Raw genomic sequence first — 19,336 nt, 5'->3', positions numbered from 1 at the left:
ATTTCAGTGCCTTGTTGTTTTAATGCGCGAAACTGCGGTTTATTATAAACTTAACCCATTGTTCGCTTTTGCCACTCACTTTGTGAAGGTCCAGCCAGCCTGCGGCGAGCGGAGCACGGCATGGACAATGGCCTGTGGAAAATTGCTTAAAGGACGAACTGTCTGCATGCTGTGTATACAAACAGAGCAATAAAGATATTCATCCATTCCAAGAGTTCTATTTGTGATACAGGTAACCAACGCACTGCAGCGGCAGCTCAGATGGAGTGGCTGCAGCAATGAGATAGAACCAACTAAAAGTGCAACAAGTTGGCGGCCAATGGGAAGACCTATTGGCGTTCCAATTGGTCGGCCAATAGGTCACCCAATGGGTCGGCCAATAGGTCGCCCAATTGGCCGGCCAATGGGCACGCCAATGGGTGCCTAATACATTATTGGCCGACCAATTGGCTGACCAATTGGACGACCCATTGGCATTCCAATTGGTCGGCCAATGGTTTTTTTCAGCTGGGCTCCGTATTTCATTTGCCCACAGACGAGTTAATATGGCGAGAGCAGTTTTACCTGCCCAGGAGCTGCACAGAACTGGTATGGAAAGGCAAATAAGAGAGACTAATAATGTTGGATTCCAATGGCAGATCTGGAGCACCTTAACAGCACCGTTTTTGTTCCATTTGGAGCAAGCACGTTCCAATGGCAGATCGGGGGCAACCAAATCTTCTTTCAATGGCAGAGGCATTTGCACCGACGCAAGTAGATACACGCACACTTTTTTATAAGGCAGTTCTTGCACTCTCACTGTCCTCAAGCAGCCAGCCTCGTGGAACCTCAGGCTTGCTGTGAAGCCCTGGCTGGATTTAAGAGGCCTTGTCAATGTGGCAACGAAATGTGTCTGAATGTTCATTTCCTTTTCGAATGTCTTAAAGTCCCACAGATTCCTTCCGCTTTCCTCTTCCAGGATACGCCAATTATATTGGTCTTTGCAACGTAGGTACATTAGCATATCATCAACAACAGCTAGCCTGTCTACGGTGGGATAAAGGCATCTCCCATCGATCTCAAACTGCTCCTTTACTGCACCGCTTGCGTTCATTCTTATTTCGTCCCCTGATTGAGTTACTGGCCTCAACTTCTAGTTGCGTCTCTTGGCATCCACTCGGCATCCACTCGACCGGTGGTCCACCGCTTGTCGTTTCGTCTAGCTACATGTTCTTTTTCTTTATTTCAGCCATATCTCAACTCTAGTTTCTCTGATACAGGACACTCGTTTCCTCTTCCTATCAAGCTTCTTTCCATGGCCCCTAGAGCCGATCTAAGTTTGCTTTCAAGTCGTTTAGTGAGGCGCCAAGTTTCTCCTCCACATGTCATCAAAGGCAGGATGCATTGGTTGAGTATTCTTCTTTTGAGTGACAGGGGTAGCTTACTTTTCATAATTTGGGAGTGCTTTCCGAGTGCTCTCTAACCCATACCTATTCTGCGCCGGATTTCTGTCTCGTGGTTGGGGTCAGCACTACCCATCTGTCTGAGGTAGTTATATTCTATTACTTCCTCTAGCGCTTCATCTCCTAAGCTGAAGTGGACGTTTTTGGCATGCTCATTCCTCATTACTTTAGATTTGTTCATATTCATTTTTAGCCACGCGCTTTGTGATTGTAGTTCCTCAAGCATTGTTTGCAGGTGTTCTGCAGTCTCACTCACCAATACCATGCCGTCCGCAAACCTCAAATGGCTCAAGCATTCCCCGTTTATCCTTAGCCCTATGTTTCACCAGTTAAGACTCCTAAATATCCCCTCTAGACACGCTTTGAATAGTTTTGGCGAGTCAATATCTCCCTGTCGTACACCCTTTCTGATTGGAAAATTTTCGCTTTTTCTTGTGAAAAATTATCCTACCCATACATCCCTTATATATGTCACTTAGAGTTTTATGCAGGTCTCCTTTATTCCTTGGTTTTTCAATCCTGCGGGATTGAATGACAACAGGTGTTTATAGCAATCGTACCAGGGTTTTGTGCAGGAGTGTGCCGTGGGAAGCCTGTAAAGAATACTTCGCTGCAAGCTAGTGCTTGATGAGGGAAAGCCAACTTCATGAAGGAAGGACTTGTGGGACCGAGTCTCAAACAAAAGCAAACGACACGGACAAAAAGTAGTCGGTGGTGTTATTCTTTATCAGAACAATAGATCCTATTGTAAGCTAAAACAAGTTTTGCGAAAACATTCTTCAAGAACAAGTTGTGCAATAAAAAAAACTCCCACCTCCCCTCGCGGGAACCCCTGTGTAGATGCGACGCATAGGCGGAGCGGCGAAGGGACCGCGTTTTATAGCGCGCATAACGTTGAGGGGACTGCGTAAGCCGGTCCCAGTCGATGACGACGTTGGCGTACTTGTAAAGCGGCGTGGACTCTATGTGTTTGAGCCAAGCGTGGATGTTGCTTCGCCGGAGAACGGCACACCGGTTGTATGCGCAGCGCGCCCGAAGGAGAGGAAACCGCGGAAGAGAGAGTACTGCACATGCGCCGGCCCCAGCGCGTCGGCCGCGGCTATGACGCAACGTGGCGCGGCTATGACGCAACACAATCTACTTTAATTCAATCCAAGCCAAGCCAAGCCAACCCAACCCAATCGAATCCAATCCAATGCCCCTCGCGAGAGAGTGTTCGCTATCGGAGAGGAGAGGGGGTGAGCGGCGGAGAGCGCAGCTCGCGCGGCGAGGAGAATGGGGGAGGGGCGTGGACGGACAACAACAACGCCGTATGGAGGGACAAGGCGAGTGAATGAGATGCAGTCGCATCTAAAAAGTTTCTTTTGATACGGATTAACTTATAACACCTGGGGATCTTCAACATGCACTGAAATCTAGACAAGGGTATTTTTTCACCACATCAGAAAAATGTCCACCGCATCCAGGATCGTGTTAGCATCCTTGTGCTGACATTGATTGCATCTGATTGCGTCTGTACGGGCGCCTTAGATGAAAATTTCAGCAACGGTATAAAAAAAAATTGAAAGCATCTTTAGAAATATGCTTTGTCGAATGATGAGCTGTGTACCTAGAAAGTCTTGAGTAAAACCCCTCTATGGCATAGCGCTCATTAAAAGCAGTCTCGAGGAAGTACGACCAAGCAAGACCGCACAATTGTCGCTATAGACACCGCATTGTACCCAACAAGGAATTTTTCCGAGATTACCTTTCTGCGACAAGACGCAGAGTTTTTTCTGACATCTACCAAACACCGGTACCTCCGCCACTTTCAGGATGCTTGGAGCCGAGACTGCATTCTGCCATTTCGGGCATGGCGGTCTCATCAATGACAGTGCGAATGATACGCACACTTAACCTGCGTTTGGAAGTTGTGGGAAGTTGCGGAGACGGCAGAGTCAAAGTAGACAACAGTGGTGGCCATGCTTGCACACATGGAAGTAGTGTGCTGGGTGCGAGCTGAGATGTGAACTTGAGCAGTAGCTGCCCAATGCCCTGCCACTTTGGGTGATCGCGGTGGTGAGGGAATGAAGCACTGAGTGGAGCAGCGAATTAACCGTTTGCAGAGGAAAAATATTCGGGCAGAATAACGAGTTCAGCTGATGGAAGACCAAGTGGTGGATACCATTCAGAGAGGCCTTTCGGCTTGGTGTGGGCAACAAACAGTTAAGAGCACTTCTTTTCCAACGACTAATGATTGGTCAATTTCCTGGTTGGGTATACGCCATTCACAAGGTAATATCATCATCATCATCATCATCCTCACCCTTCAACGAAGGACATGCAGCTGCCTGCATTTCCGCTCTTGTTCAGTCCCTAATTCCTCGCTTCCGAGGCATAATGCTACATATATCATTGACTGCAGGGCACTGCATAACAATCACCTCGCAACGATGATCAAGTCTTAGTTTTCGACTTTCTATGTCTTGTTCCCAGACATTCCCTCGGTCTAAGCTGAGTCATCCATTGTTGTACTTCGATAAATGTAGTGTGAAACAGATGTATCAAGCTGTGTCCATGGATAGATGGAAATTTACTGAAGCTGTCGTGTGTGACCCCCGATGCCGTGTCTAGCTCAAGGTATGATTTACAGTTAATACATGATAAGCCACGTCTGGGGTAGGGTCGACAGGGCACTTCGATATGCACAGCTGTGGAGCAGTTGATGGATTCGCTATTTTCCGGATTTCATCTCTGATGGCGCTGAACTGGGGTGCTTTGTGAACGTAAGGTCTTGCGTGGTTCCAGATTCAAGTGCTAGCCAGCAAGCATTCATAAAAGTATACAGTCAAGCTAATATGTACTCATTTTTTGACGCGGTTGTAAACCACATATATCTGCTAGATCTAATGGAAGGGTGTGCATTTGCGTAGAAGCCAAAGAATCGCGAATGTTTTTAAGTGTACGTAGAAAGGTACACAGAAATAAGGGCCAGGAGCCAGGAACGCCAATGAAGGCAAAGGGGAAAGAATTCATTTACTCTTCGTGTTTAAGTTCGTTGAATTTTTGAAATGAATGAAATAGCAGAAAACATGCTCCCCGGGTGGTGCCCGAGACCACGACCTTCAGAACAACGGTTTGATGTACCAACTAGCTATAGGCTACCGGGGAGGATCTGCTCCCTGGTAGCATTTCGGTACGTTTTGACAAGTATTCTGCAGCAGGGGAAAAAAGATATGGAGCACAGTGCCTTAAAATACTGGTGCTCATTTTTGCTGGCACTTCATTAAAAAAATTGGTTAACTCTTCAATTATGCTTTGAAAATGTAGCGTGCTTGCGGCATAGTGCCAATTGTATCGATGACAACTAGTCTCTCTATTGAATTCTGGCTTTAGATAGAGCTTGACATTTCTTGCATCACTAATCAAGCAACTATAATTACGGCAGATTTCACGGTTTACCTTTGAGCAGGTTCTATTCCACATCCATATTAGATTGTAAGGCGAGAGCCCTAGATGTCTACGTTTCGTAAAATGCGTGTGGTACGAAAGATCATCGTGAGGTACACATAACTGTCAAAAAAGCTGAAGTTGAGTGAGAGGAGGAGCGTGAGCCCGGCCGGGATGGCGCACAAGAAAAACGCGCGAGCCGGGGAGCCCAGGATCGCGTGCGAGGAAAGGGAAAACGCAGTGCGAGATGAGTGTCGGGGGAGTGTGCGTGTTGGGAAAGGAAAACAGCTTTGTCAAAGGAGGGTGAACCGCTGCCACACGTGCAATACCTTGAGCCGTCTTGACGGGTGAAGGTACCGACAAGGGTGACCAGGATGTCCTCGATGATAGCGAGCGGAGCGAGCTTCGGACGGGGCTGGCCAGGGGGCCGGTCAAGTGCTGATGGGTGCAGCCAAAAAGTTCAACAGAAAATTCAACAGCACATCAACAAAAGGTCCAACTTATAGGCTTGCACCTTCACAATCTCAGGAGGTTGTAAGCATGAATTTTAACAGCGAAGCTGTTTGAGCTTGAGTTACAGTCCATGCCTGGCGTCGCTCAAAACTTCGCGCAGCGTGCGCGGGGAAGTGGCGAAAAGGCAAGAGGCGGCGAGCAGGTGTGGGGAGTGCGTGTCGCGACGCAGACGTTGGGGTGGCAAGGCGCGTGTCGGGGACTCGCTGCGCCAAGTGAATGCGTGCAGGTGTTCTAGTTGAACATGCCCTCGGCGGCATTAGTGTCCAATCCACCAATAAGATGGACCGACCTAAGAAAAGCCAAGTTAAAGCAAGAAAAGACCACTAAATTCCCTGTTTCCTCAGCTTTCGTATCTCAATTGCGAAGGTGGCCGTTTTTTTTCTTTCGGGAGCAAGAAAACCTGCTCTGTATGAAAAGTTTCTCTTTGGAGCATGCTCTATGTCAAACTTTTCTTTTTGGAGCAAAAAAAAAGTGCTCCGATGTGACCAGTGAAACTTGCCGTTAGAAACTTAATACAAGAAGTTTGAAAATGATACATAGCGTTGTTAGCTTGTGTCTACAAAGACAGTTAGAAATTCGGCGACATAAGTGAGGAATGCAAGTCTTTTTTTTATTTCAAGAAGCCATCACAGGTGGTGTTGAGATCTTCATACCACAGTGGCAGTGACTGAAGCTTTAGTTTCTCACCTACCCAGCTGTTTCGCGCTCTGTGAGGAACTCATGCTAGCAGAGGAATCTCCCTGCCCTCTTCATCCAACCCCATTGGCCAACCGCCCAGTTCAGTCGCCCTTCGAAGCTTGCTGTGCAACTCCCATGTCTCCAGACTGTCCGACAGGAACATCACAGCACACTACACTGTAGAATGGTTTACACCCTTAAGGGAGTCATTTTCAGAGTCTATAACTGACACCCTCACACCAGAGCAAAAAAGAGAAAAGCACCTTTGAAAGAGTGTTTCATTATTTGTAACCCCGTTTCACCCCGGAGTAAAAACGCGAGAGTGCACTTTTTTAAAGGGTGCTTAATTGCACCCATTGAAAGGGTGTTTTTCTTGCTTTTCTGATAGGGTGTTACTCGTAGACAAGAAGGGTGTAAGTCATTTTACAGTGTAGCGACCTGTTGATCTCTCCACACTTCCGGCGAGCGTCTAACTGGCACGACGGATGCGCACCCTCCTCCGCGGCCGCGCCTCCCACTCCATGGAAGCGCAGAAGGGACACTGGTCCATGGAGACCCCGTAGAGCTCGCAGCTCGTGTGTCGCCAACGTCCCTCGGGGTCGGGGTAGGCGTTCTCCGGGCGACCCTGGTCCGTGATCTCGGGGCCCCCGCGGCACACGGGGATGTCGTGAAGGACCGACAGGAGGTCGGTCAGCTCGGCAACGGTGGTCGGCGTTTCGGCAAGCTCGAGGATGTGTGGCATGGAGCGGCCCTTGATGATCACCTGCAGCGTCTCTTGGTCGTGGCGGTCTTCGATGATGAGGCACTTGGTCATCACGGGCGTGGCATTGTCAACCGCCAGTCCGTAGCCGGAGCAGACGATGCGCTTGCCCTCTCTCGTGTCGACCTGTAGAAAAAAAAATCAAAGCCAGTTTTTAAAGAGAAATGCGGTTAAAACGCCAAGCTATCTCCTTACAACCTGAGTAAAAGTCCAAAATCCCTTTGACTGTGTCAGAATGGCCCCATCAGGTAGTAAAACTAGCCCAGAAATCCGTACCCATCAGGTAGACGTCGGCTTCATTACATGAGAAACCCAGGTAGCGTTTTTTTTTCTGAGGCGCTTGATGTGCCCTTAGGGAAATCCATGGCGTGAGTTGGCTTTTCTGCGACGCGTTTTGGGCGTAGCAATTTCGACTTTGGACTTTGAAGACGTTGGCTTTGAACCAGAGGAAGCTTTTCGTTTACCTTCTTTTACTTCACCCACTAAACATCATCGTTTGAGAAATTCGGCTTCCCTTCAGAGCTTTTGAGGACAACGTCGCCATCAGTGAGGCGGCACAAGAAGCTTCGCTTGAAAAAGAGAGCCGCATTGATGCGCGGTCGTTTGGAAAATGGATCTCAACAGCCAATGACCTGTGTTATAGTGCAACAATGCTAACTTGGGTGGCACATTTTGTGGGGCTTTCTTGACCTAACTAGAGCATAAGTTTCGTGGTGTAGTGCGTCGCAACAGAAGCGCTGAAAAAAAGACACTTGTGCCACTCGGGACAGTTGAGATGACTGATACTTGCAACCGCTGCGTTGTCTAATTGAGCTGGCAGAAGTGTCGGCGACTGTTTTCGGACAATGCTTTGGAATAAAGTGCGTGTGGATTTTGGAATAAAGTGCGTGTGAGTGGGCAGGAGAGAGCAGCAGCCATGCGGACCTGCCAAAACTTGTTTTGCCTCTCGATGCAGGTGTTATCGATGTGCGTCGCCGGTGAACCACCGCCACTGCATGTCGCGTCATCAGACCCTTGGTGCCGTTCGAGCGTGCGCAGTCTAGCGGTGCAGCCGGAACAACGTTGCCCAGCCACATCGACCGAAAGCCCTTGGAATTTTGCCTCGTCCCCAGTGGTTCCAACATCGGCATCGTCTTTGACATCACCAGATATGTCGCCTATAAAAAGCGGACCTTCATCGTTCTTCGTCAGTGGGCAGGAGAGAGCAGCAGCCATGCGGACCTGCCAAAACTTGTTTTGCCTCTCGATGCAGGTCAGTCCCAGCCCTGCCCTGCATTGTAAGCGATCCAGCAATACTTGCTTGCTGCTCTTTTCCTGCCCCACCACAGTGTTTAGCATTGTTTGTGACTGTGTGCATGTCACGAGGCTTTTGTTGTTGGGGGGGGGGGGGGGATGTGGAAATGAACCCCGGGCCTCAGAAGGAGGATAAGGGCTCAAATGAGCTTCTTTCTTTGATGAAATCTATTACTGTTAAAATAGACCAAAATCACGAGGAAGTACTCTCAGAACTTAATGCAGTGAAAGAAATTCAGGTAAATCTACAGAAGCAGATGGCCGATATAAATGACAGGTTGTAAGCTGTTGAAGAAAAACTGGCAGCTTTTGAAAACTGTGCCGAGATTGAAATCGCACGTGCGGTAACTGAAGTTGTAGATAAAGAAACCACCGGCATTCATAACCGTTTGGATGAATTTGAAGATAGATCAAGGCGCGATAACTTGATATTTTATGGGTTCGCTGACGAGCAGAAGGAAACGTGGGCTGCTTCTGAGAAGATAGTTCGCGACATAATTTCCTCTGCGCTCAAAATCGAACTGTCGAACGAAGCCATATCTCGTGCCCACAGGCTAGGAAAGTTTTTTCCAAATTGATGCCGTCCAATAATAGCAAAGTTCAACAGTTCTAAAGTAAAAAGCGAAATTTTTGTCTCGAAATCTCAACTGAAAACAGCAGGTATCACTGTAAGCGAAGACTTCTGCATTTCTACTCGCACTGCACGCAAGAAACTTATCGAGTTCGGGAAAGCTAGCGGTGAACAATTTTCTGTGCGTTATAACAAACTAATAATCAAAAAGAAATCTTATATGTACCTGCCAGCATCTGACAGTGTCTGTGAAATTGAGTCCGGAACTGGTGCTGAAGAACCATCTGTTCATCCTTCCAACACGTCTCAATCTTCAACATAGGCCAGGCAGGGGGGTAGTGGTGCAGACGTCGAACTATCGGTTGTGTTCACAAACATTCGTAGTGTGTTAAAAAATCGGGAATCCCTAAGCGCAGTAATTGATTCGTGCTCAGCATATGTTATTGTATTAACGGAAACATGGTTATCTAATAAAATAAGGGACAGCGAAATTCTTGAATGTAAGAAGAAATATAAGTTTTACCGCTGTGACCGAGACGTTAGATCGGGAGGCGGTGTTCTAATAGCAGTCGACTCAAGTATAGCATCATCATCGGTTCAGGTACTCAGCAATATTGATATCACATGGGTAACATTGGCGCTCAAGGATCGTAAAATCTTAATCGGAGCGTGCTATAGAGCCCCATCCAGTGACCATTCCTTTGTTAACAACCTTCATGATGTTGTAAACCTCATTTCCGTCCGCTTCCCTAAGTCACCGATTTTTCTCTTAGGCGACTTCAACTATCCCAGCATAACTTGGACGGTTGATGGCCCAGTTTCCGACATTAGAGCTTCCGAACCACAGCTATTTGTTGATTTTTGTTCTGAGTTCCACTTCACTCAAATGGTCACTCAACCCACCAGGTGTACTGCACATTCCGCTAACACTCTCGATCTTGTTCTGACATCGTCTCCTGACGCGGTCACCTCTATGTCAGTTTTACCGCGAATCAGTGATCACTCACTGATCCAGTTTAGTTTAACTTTTCCAGTGTCACGCTTAAAAAAGCGTGTAAAGTACATCCGTGATTACGCAAAAGCAGACTACGACTCGATTAACGCGGAATTATCGTTCTTCGTTGACGAATTCTTGGAACATTTCACAAATCACTCTGTAGAGGAACATTGGAATAATTTCAAAGCAAAAGTACGTCAATTAACAGATAAGTATGTTCCCATGCGCACGATAAAAAATAATCGAGCACCCTGGTACAATAGGACACTATCTAAACTCGCCAACAAGAAAAAACGAATGTTTCGCGTTGCCAAGCGTACACACCAGCCGGAACGATGGCGAGCTTATCGCCGCGCCAACTCGAATTACATTCGTGTTGTGCATGAAGCTAAGGATTTCTTCTTTAAACGAACATTACCGTCGATGCTCCGTACTAATCCGCGCCAATTTTGGCGTGTTATGGGAGGGGAAAAGGAGGACGATATCACTATCAGTCCTGTTGATGGCGACACCTTGCCTGTTGTTCTGCTTTTAATGATTTTTTTTTCGAAATCCTTCTCAGTTAGCGATTGTTCTGCTGATGCAAATGTTAGTGATTCTAAGTTTTGTTCAATGCCTCCTATTGTTATTGACCCAGTTGGTGTTTCTAGAGTGATTGATACCTTAAAGCTGTCTTCTGCTTCCGGTGTCGATAATATCAATTCAAAGTTTCTCAAAAACACCAAAATGTGTTCATCAATTATCTTGACTAAAATTTTTCAACAATCTCTCGAACGTGGCATTCTTCCAAGAGATTGGAAAATCGGAAAGGTGATTCCGGTTCATAAATCCGGTTCTAAGCAACACATCAATAACTACCGACCTATTTCTCTAACTTGCATCTCATGTAAAATCCTTGAACACATTATATCATCTCAAATTGCGGCACACTTGGACGGTCATTCCTTTTTCCACAGATCACAACATGGCTTCCGCAAACATTATTCGTGCGAAACTCAGCTAGCATGCTTTACTCATTCCCTCCATAGCATTCTTGATCGTGGCGCTGCAGTTGACTGCATATTTCTTGACTTCAGCAAAGCGTTCGACAAGGTCTCGCATAAGCTTTTGCTTCTGAAGTTAAGTAAGCTAAACCTTGATACTAGTGTACTTGCCTGGTTGCGTTGTTTTCTTACTAACCGCTTTCAATTTGTAACCGTTAATCATTTCGACTCTTCTTTGTCCCCAGTTCTTTCGGGAGTTCCACAGGGGTTGGTCCTTGGTCCGCTCCTTTTCCTAATTTATATTAACGACCTCCCATCTCGTGTGCATTCTTCTATTAACCTCTTCGCTGATGACTGTGTCATTTATCGTGAAATAAGAAACGCTAACGATTATCTAGCACTTCAGTCAGACCTAAACGCTGTATCTTCATGGTGCAGCGAATGGGTGATGACATTGAACATTAATAAATGCAAAGTAATGCATGTATCACGCACCAATGCACCTTCCTCAACCTATACCCTACAGAAACATACTCTTGACGTCGTAAGCTCTTACAAGTACCTAGGAGTCGATATTTCAAATAATCTTTCATGGGATCCACACGTTACGTATGTATCAAACAATGCTAACCGCTTATTAGGGTACTTGAAGCGCAACTTTTCGTCAATTTCTTCAAGCCTAAAGCTACAACTCTATAAAACACTTATTCGCCCAAAGCTAGAGTATGCGGCCTCAATATGGGACCCAGCCCACGAATTTCTAGTTACCAGGGCAGAAGCAATCCAGAACCGCTCGGCTCGTTTCATACTGTCGAACTATCATCGCACTGCTAGTGTGTCTTCTATGAAATCAATATTGTTTCTGCCTAACCTGTCGTTGCGCCGCAAGATGCTTCGATTATCTTTGTTTCACAAAATTTATTTCCACGCGCATCTTCGCGATTTTCTGTTATCTGCCCCGTCTTACATATCACGCCGCGTCGATCATCGCTACAAAGTTGCGCCGTTCTCCTGCAAAACAAACGCATTTTATCATTCATTTTTACCCCGCACGGTGAGTGAATGGAATCGCCTTCCTGAACCGCTAGTGTCAATACATGATAACAAGCTATTCAAAGCTGCCCTTCTTGCGCATTTTTCTGATGTTTCATAGGTCTGATTTTCATGTTTAAAACGGTAATATTTTCTTGATTGTTTTCGACATGGTCTTATGTCCGCATCATATGCTGTGCTACTTGTTTATTGTACAATTTTCCCCACTCCCCTCTGTAATATCCCCAGTGACCTTGACAGGGTTCGTACAGGCTTCAAAAGCAAAAATTCAAGGGTTTTCAAGGACTTTCAAGGACCACAAAACACATTTTCAAGGTCCCCATCTAATGTTTTATCTGGGATTATTTATAACTTTTCCAACACAATGCAAAAGTTTTTTTATTGCACAATATCTAAGCACATTAGTGCACATTTTGATAGGTGCTAACGGGTTCGTAAATGCTCCCCCAGCTTCATTTTTTTTATTTCATGGCTGGTATTTAGAGTTTTTTTTTCTTTGTGTTTTCCTGAGACTGTTTAATTTCAAAACTTAGTTCATGCTGCGTGCATCTCCTGCTTTGTCAGCAAGAATATCAGCTGAAATTAAATCGAGCAAGTGTTGCTTCAAGGCAGGATGAACTATGTACACGTCCACCATTTTCACGTAAAAGCAAAGTTTGAAGCGTATGAGGAACAGCAAACACGCAATGAGCAAGTGTCCATAGACTAGATGGAAGATGCAAGATAGAAAACAGAAGCTGGCTTTCACTGGATTGTATCGTGATGCAGATTGGATTGACAAGTGCCTGCTGCTAATGTTGCCTCGTAATAATGAAAATCTACCAAACTTGTAATTTCACGCAATACGCTGAAACTTGATTGTTACAATGTTTTTTTACATTTGTTAACACCTAAAATCAACGACAAACACTTTAAATTCTTGTGAAAAGACAGGGCCATTGATTCTCTCCGGAAAAATCAAGGGTTTTCAAGGACCATTTAAAAATTCCAGGACTTTCCAGGCCTTGAAATTGACACTTCTAAATTCAAGGGTTTTCAAGGTTTTCAAGGACCTGTGCGAACCCTGCTTGAGGGTATTTGAAAATAAATAAATAAATAAATAAATAAATCTCGGACATCCCAAGGGGCGAAAACCATAACTGAGGTATCCAATTAAGGCCGAGTGTGCATGCGTATGCAATAATGGAATCACAGATGGAGAATACTGCCGCTTGAAAACTTGTTTTTACCGCGAGAAACACCAGGCCAGAAATGCGGCGCAAAAATTCTGGCTCTTAAATCTCAACTGGCTGGCGCGTTTCACAGCACGTGCCTCACAAATAAAAAAAAAATGTAAGAAAAGGTAGTGCACCGCGAGCTTCAGAAATAAAATGCAAAGAAAAATTAAACCCAGTTCCACCCAGTGTGAAATCTGCTGAAACAGCGAGTTGTGGTTTTGTGTCGGCTCGAACGCCAACGGGCGCTCGGCCGAGAACAGCAGAGCTATCGCAGCGCAAATTCTACGGTCGGTTCGCTCAAAGGCATTGGCAGCAAAACGCAAGCGGTGGGAGGCTCCCTCCCCTCTCTTTCCTCTAGCGTAAGGGAGAGGAAGCCGCCCCTGCGGGACCACTGCACCCTCTATCGGTGGGTCTGGGAGCCACCCAAGCAACCACCGGACGTCCGTCGGCAGGCCACCGTACGTCCATTCCGGCTCCAGCGGACGTCCGTATGACGCCCGTTTTAGCGCCGATGGACGTACCATGTACGTGCGAGGGACGTCCGGATTTAAAACTTCCATACATCCCGTCGGAAGTCCGAAATCGCATGTATTTTGGATGTTCAGTAAAAATTTCCAGAATCGCATAACGAGAAGTTCCTACAATGAATACTGCAGTGCACGAGGCCAACACACTACCGGGCAGACAGGCATACATGAACACAGTGAACTTGCTTCACATGATTCGTTAGCTGTTCTCCATTCTTATATATCCTTTTCCAAACAGATAACCGGTGGAGACTGTGAGTTGCTTCAAAAAAGTAAAAAAAAAATGTCTTGATTACAGAAATGTGCAGATGAAACTTGCAATATACAAGTCAGGGTGTTGATGTACGAAATCTTTTTAATTGAAAAGCAAAGTAGCTTTTTCGTTTTTGCTTTTACATTCAGTTTAAGCCGGTATTTGATGCTTCGTAGTAACTTTGTACGTCCATTGGAGGAGGTCATTCGGACTTGTACATCCGTGTCTGGATGTCCCCTGTGCGTCCGAAACTGTACATCCAAACATGGACGTACAGTGGCCGTCCAAGCTGGGCATTGGATGTTCGGCTGCATTTCGGACGTCCAACGGACGTCCGCGGTTGCTTGGGCAGTTTCTGGGATGAGAGGCCGACGGAGGTGAGACCGCTGCACCCTCTATCGGTGAATCTGGTATTACGACTCAGCCCGCCGCTGGGCTTTGCTTCAACACTCCTCGGCTGTGCAGCGAAGCCTCCACTACGTGCGCCTTTCATCGGGGACTGTAACAGGGATGCCCTTTGAGCCCAATACTGTTCATGCTTTACATGGCAGGGTTAGAAAAGAAACTGGAAGAAAGTCAAGTAGGGTTTAGTCTAACCCATATGCTGCAAGGCGAAGTGGTACAACAGCATATTCCGGGAATGTTATACGCAGACGACATTGTTCTTTTAGCTGATAACCAAAGCGATATGCAGCGGCTAATAAATATTAGCGGCCAGGAAGCCACCGACCTCGGGTTAGATTTCAGTGCAGAAAAATCAGGAATGGTTTTCAATGACGCTACCACTGATGTAGTGTCTATCCAGGAAGGCGAATTACCTAGAGTGAAGGAATATAAATATTTGGGAGTGTGGATAAACGAAGGGGATAACTACTTAAGAACTCACGAGGTGCAACTTAAGGTTAAGGGAAAGCGAACGCAGATATAATGAAGCTTAGAACTCTGTGGGGGTATAACAGATATGAAGTAGTAAGAAGAATGTGGAAAGGAGTAATGGTTCCGGGTCTCACGTTTGCGAATGCTGTACTCTGCTTAAAATCAGACGTCCTATCAGGCCTGGAAGTAAACCAGAGAACGGTGGGACGTTTGGCCTTAGGCGCGCATGGAAAAACAAGTAACAAAGCAGTTCAGGGAGATATGGGCGGGGCGTCGTTTGAAGTTAGAGAAGCACAGAGTAAAATATGCTTTGAGATGAGGTCGAGAGCAATGGATCAACGAAAATGGGCAGCTAAGGTTTTTAGGTACCTATACTTGAAAAGCGTGGACACACAGTGGTTAAGAAAGACTAGAAGGCTAACGATGAAATACGGAAAGAACAGCGGAGAATCCAAAACAGCCAAGGTAACCAAAAAAGAGGCAAGGCAGATTGAAACGGATAAATGGAGGGAGAAAATGGAAGCTAAAACGTCGTTAGAAATGTACAGGGCTGAGATCAGAAAGGAAAATTTCTACGATAATTCCCAGGGCAGTGCTTTGCTTTTTGAGGCCAGAGCAGGTTGTCTGCGAACGAAGAGTTTTGTGGGGAAGTATTCACAAAATGATGGGGCATGCGTGGTCTGCGGAAAAGAAACAAAAATTATGCGGCACATAGTGTTAGAATGTGAGGGTATCCATCCAAATCTACATGAAGGGAATATTCGGCTTCCAGAAGCCCTAGGATTTAAGGGTATCACAGAGGAAGTTAACTTCAAGGTTGTCGAGGGGACGAAAAGAAGATTAGAATGCTGGTGGACGAAAAGCAGAGAGGGGAATATTGCCTAGGACAGTTAAGACCTGTAACAGGAAAAAAAAGGTATTTTGTGCCTGATAAGCTTTTTGTGCCTGCCCTAGGCAGCGCTAGTATTAAACCAAGAGTGTCAAACATGCATATTAGTCTTTTTTGGTAAGATGACATGTCATCACCTCGCTACAAAGGGGAAACCAATAGTAATCATCATCATCGCCATTCAAGCAGGCCATTCTGTCGGTGACTCACGCTTGCAGCCGACAATTCAAACGCATCGCCACACGCCTGGATCGGTGGCGCCTCGTTATCGGCGTGATTAAGCTTCGGTGGCGTGCCGACGCAACACGCCGAGACTTGCCCAAGGACACGGAAGCCCCGCGTCCGCTGCGGAGACCTCTCTCCCCTCTCTCGGACTCCGCGTGCTCCGCTTACCGACTAATAAACGAACTCTGGAAAGAGTGTTGTGTATGTTTCTGCCGTTAGTGTCGGGTGCACAATCTAGAGGGAACGCTTGTTTTGACCGTTGGCGCTTTGGGTATAAATAGCCCCCCCCCCCCCCCCAAGCGCTATAGTTAATTCTTGTTTGAGCAGTGAATCAATGCTGTCACTCTGCTCGAGTCATGTACTGTAACCTCGCCCGACGGGGCATTGTTCTTTGGCTTCGGCTCACCTCTCGCTATGAAGTAAACAGTTACGTTTTGCCTACAGCTTCTGGACTTCTTCACGGCTGCAACATTGGCTGGCCGCTCGCTTCAAACCACGCTACCACACGTACATCGGAGGCGACGGAGCTCGGGTCGGGTCGGCCTTCCCGTACGCAACAACGGGTTGTCAGCTGTGGGATGACAACTTTGCAACAACTGGTTGGCAGCGGTCGGATGGCAACTTCGTAACACCTGGAGCCAGCGGTGCGAGATCCAACACCACGGACGTCGAGGCGGCTTCGGACTTTGCAGAATTCCCGGCGGTCAAGGGTGAGTACGGGACTTTTCTTCACTGAGTTTTACCAGGCTTCTGAGGATAGCTGGTAGGGCGTGAGTTTTTGTCGCGTGGGTTATTCGCGCAAAACATTTTTGGAGCAGTGGGAAAGCAGTACTCTAGACCGACCATTAATTTGAAGGCGTTGAAAAAACCGCAGTTGTTAAAGCTTGAAAAAGAGTTGCGCTTGGATGTTTCGGACGCGCTGAGAAAACCAGAGCTGATACAGACCATACTGGCTGTTGGGGCTGATGATGAGCTGTCGGAATGCATTGAGCGGATCAATGGCAGGGAGACCGCGAAACGTCAGGCTGCAGAGGCAGAGGCTGAGCGCCAGCGTGAGGAACGCGAGGAGAAAAAGCGAGAACAGTAGTTTGAGAGGCAGAAACAGGAACGCGAGGAAATAAAACAACAGGAGGAAAAGAGAAGAGCGCACGAGAGACTGCTACTCGAGCAGGAGGAAAGAAAGCGACAGCATGAGCTGGAAATGAAGCGTCTAGAGATCGAGGCATCTCGATCTAGGCGTGAGTGTGACAGCAGCGCGCCATGGCGTGCAGACTGCGGCGACTGAGCGACCTACGTTACGAATGAGTGACCTAATGCGACCCTACAAGGTAGGAGAAGACATCGGTCTTTTTTTGGTCAACTTTGAGCGTACGTGCGAGAGGGCCCAGTTTAGCCTAGACTCATGGCCGCAAAAGCTGCTTACGCTTTTGCCAGGTGAGGCATCCGACGTGATGGCCCGCTTGCCAAAGGAGGAGGCGGAGGACTACGAGAAAGTCAAGTCGAGCCTCCTGCGTAAATACAGGCTGTCAGCAGAGGCGTTTCGCCAGAAGTTCCGTGAAGCCGAGAAAGCTAAGGGCGAGTCGTACTCGGAGTTCGCCTATAAGCTGAGGGCTAACATGGAAGAGTGGTTCAAAGAGGCAAAGGCTTTCGGAGAGCACGACAAGGTAGTTGAGTGCTTCGGTCTGGAGCAGTTTTACCGCCGTATACCAGAAAACCTGAGACTTTGGGTGCAAGACAGGCCAGGGGTAAATACTGTGGATCAGGCAGTTCAGCTAGCCGACGAGTTCGTCGCACGTCGAGGTGCGCAGGGTCCAAAAGACGGCCAAAAAGAGTTCAGGCCGAGGCCTAATAAGTCAGGGCCGAAAGGCAGAGCTACCCAGGAAGACGGTGGAGCTCGCAAAGTCGTTTTAGTGGATAGTGAAACTGGCCGCGAAAACGAAAAGAGCGTAGACGCTGAGGAGCAGCGCAGAAAGAAAGCTTTTGAAGCGCGCAGACAGGCTGCGTGTTACAACTGCGGCGAGACGGGACATTTCGCCGCGGGTTGCAAGAAGGGAAAACTCGTCTTTCACGTGCTAGATCGGAGTGAGGACAGCAGGCAGTTTCTGGAGCCGTACGCACGTGAGCTAGTGGTCAACGGTAAAGCATGCCGAGTTCTTCGCGACTCCGCGGCGACGGTAGACATGATCCACCCTTCGTACGTTGAACCGGATCAGCTGACGGGACAGAGTGTTTGGGTGAAGCAGGCCGTAGCGGCAGGAAACGTGCGCCTGCGATTGCTAAGGTCAGCATCGGAGGTCCGTTTGGTGAACTTGTCACGCAGGCGGCAGTATCCCCACAACTTCTTCCGGAATACAGGTACCTATTCTCGAACAGGTCGGATCAGCTGTTACGCGAAAAGGGGTACAATTTCTAGAAACTGCCGTGGAAAGAATCAGCTGGGCTCGCTGCAAAAGGCTCAAGTAAGATTAGTGTCGCCACCTCTGAGAGGAATGGCGAGACTCAGACAGATAGCGAGGGTGGTGCATTTCCGGAGGTTCACGACAAAGGGCAGCGTAAGTCCACTGTGTAAGGACCCTACAGTGAGCGGAGATGTTTTAGCATCGTGTTCGGAGTGCTCATGTTCACGGGAGGCCTTGAAAACCGCTACTGACCCGAACGCGCGCAGTTCAGAGGCTAACGAGGTTCCGCGGGAAAGCCAAAACCGTGACGTTAGCGAAAGGAGGCAACACGAGTCCGTTGAAACGAAAGGTGTTTCTCCGGACGCGAGTTCAGAACCGAGCTACACTGGGGCAGAGCCGGCAGTCGAGACAATGGAGGGTTTTCACGGTGCAGCTAAGCTTAACGACGACGCCATAAAGCGAGTCGCTAGCGTTCCACCTCCAACTCAGATACTCGATGTCGAGCAACGGCCAGCCAAGCTTGTAGCCATTCCGGTGTCGCCTGGGGTTGAGCCGTCTGTTGAGACCAGGCCGCCCGTACATAGCTTGGCCTTGACAGCCGGAAACAAGAGCGAAAACACCCTCTGGTGTTCGCTTACAGACAGTGTCGCAAAAAAGTGCGGCAAGGGCTCCCATGCGCGCCTTCCGAGTTGCAGCGCCGCGCGCACGATTTACGCCGGGTCTCAGCGGACCTCGAAGAGGCCGAGAACGAAAGCGCACGCCTTGCTCGAGCGGTGTAAATTAGAGCAGTGTCCTCCGCGCGCTCGAGATACGTCTCGGAAGAAGGCCGATGTCCTCTCGACCGGTCGCAGCAGCTTACGGAGAACGGGCGCACCTAAGGTGAAAGCTCAGGGGAAATGGGGAAAGCTCAGGGCAATGACGAGAGCTTGAATCGCAGCTCTCAGCGCGAGAAGTGGCCTGTAGACGCCTCACTTTCTCAATTTCATTGTTTTTCCTGAAGCAGGTTTCGCCCTTTACGATGACATTTCTTTTGTGTGGGACTTTTCCAATCACGCGAAATGTCACCGTTCAAGCTTGTGTGCTTGGATAAAGTACTGCTGGGCTAAAATATAACTAGTGTAGTTAGTTATCAGTGTACTTTATTGCAACTAAAAGGCACGTACAATGATGGCTATAGCCACAAGAAAAGGTTTGCCTGGGCCACGAAGAAAAATTATTAATGGAAGATTCA

At 47.6% G+C, this 19,336-nt stretch overlaps 1 protein-coding gene across 2 annotated transcripts in view; it reads right to left on the bottom strand.

The window, feature by feature from the left end:
- Nucleotides 1-5,873: 5,873 nt before the first annotated feature.
- The window catches only part of LOC144161840 (uncharacterized), an 81,788-nt gene continuing 68,325 nt past the window's right edge, over nucleotides 5,874-19,336 (bottom strand). The window contains exon 3 of one of the 2 annotated variants that reach the window (XM_077692430.1): nucleotides 5,874-6,948. In XM_077692430.1, coding sequence (XP_077548556.1) covers nucleotides 6,532-6,948 — 417 coding nt within the window. In that variant the 3' untranslated portion in view covers nucleotides 5,874-6,531. The remainder of the gene's footprint in view (nucleotides 6,949-19,336) is intronic. The other variant, XM_077692431.1, reaches the window with a different exon arrangement.

This window comes from Haemaphysalis longicornis, unplaced genomic scaffold (assembly GCF_048455015.1).
Source record: "Haemaphysalis longicornis isolate Haplotype H1 unplaced genomic scaffold, Haemaphysalis longicornis Haplotype H1 scaffold_12, whole genome shotgun sequence".
Taxonomy (NCBI): domain Eukaryota; kingdom Metazoa; phylum Arthropoda; class Arachnida; order Ixodida; family Ixodidae; genus Haemaphysalis; species Haemaphysalis longicornis.
This window is presented reverse-complemented; position numbering and strand designations above follow the sequence as displayed.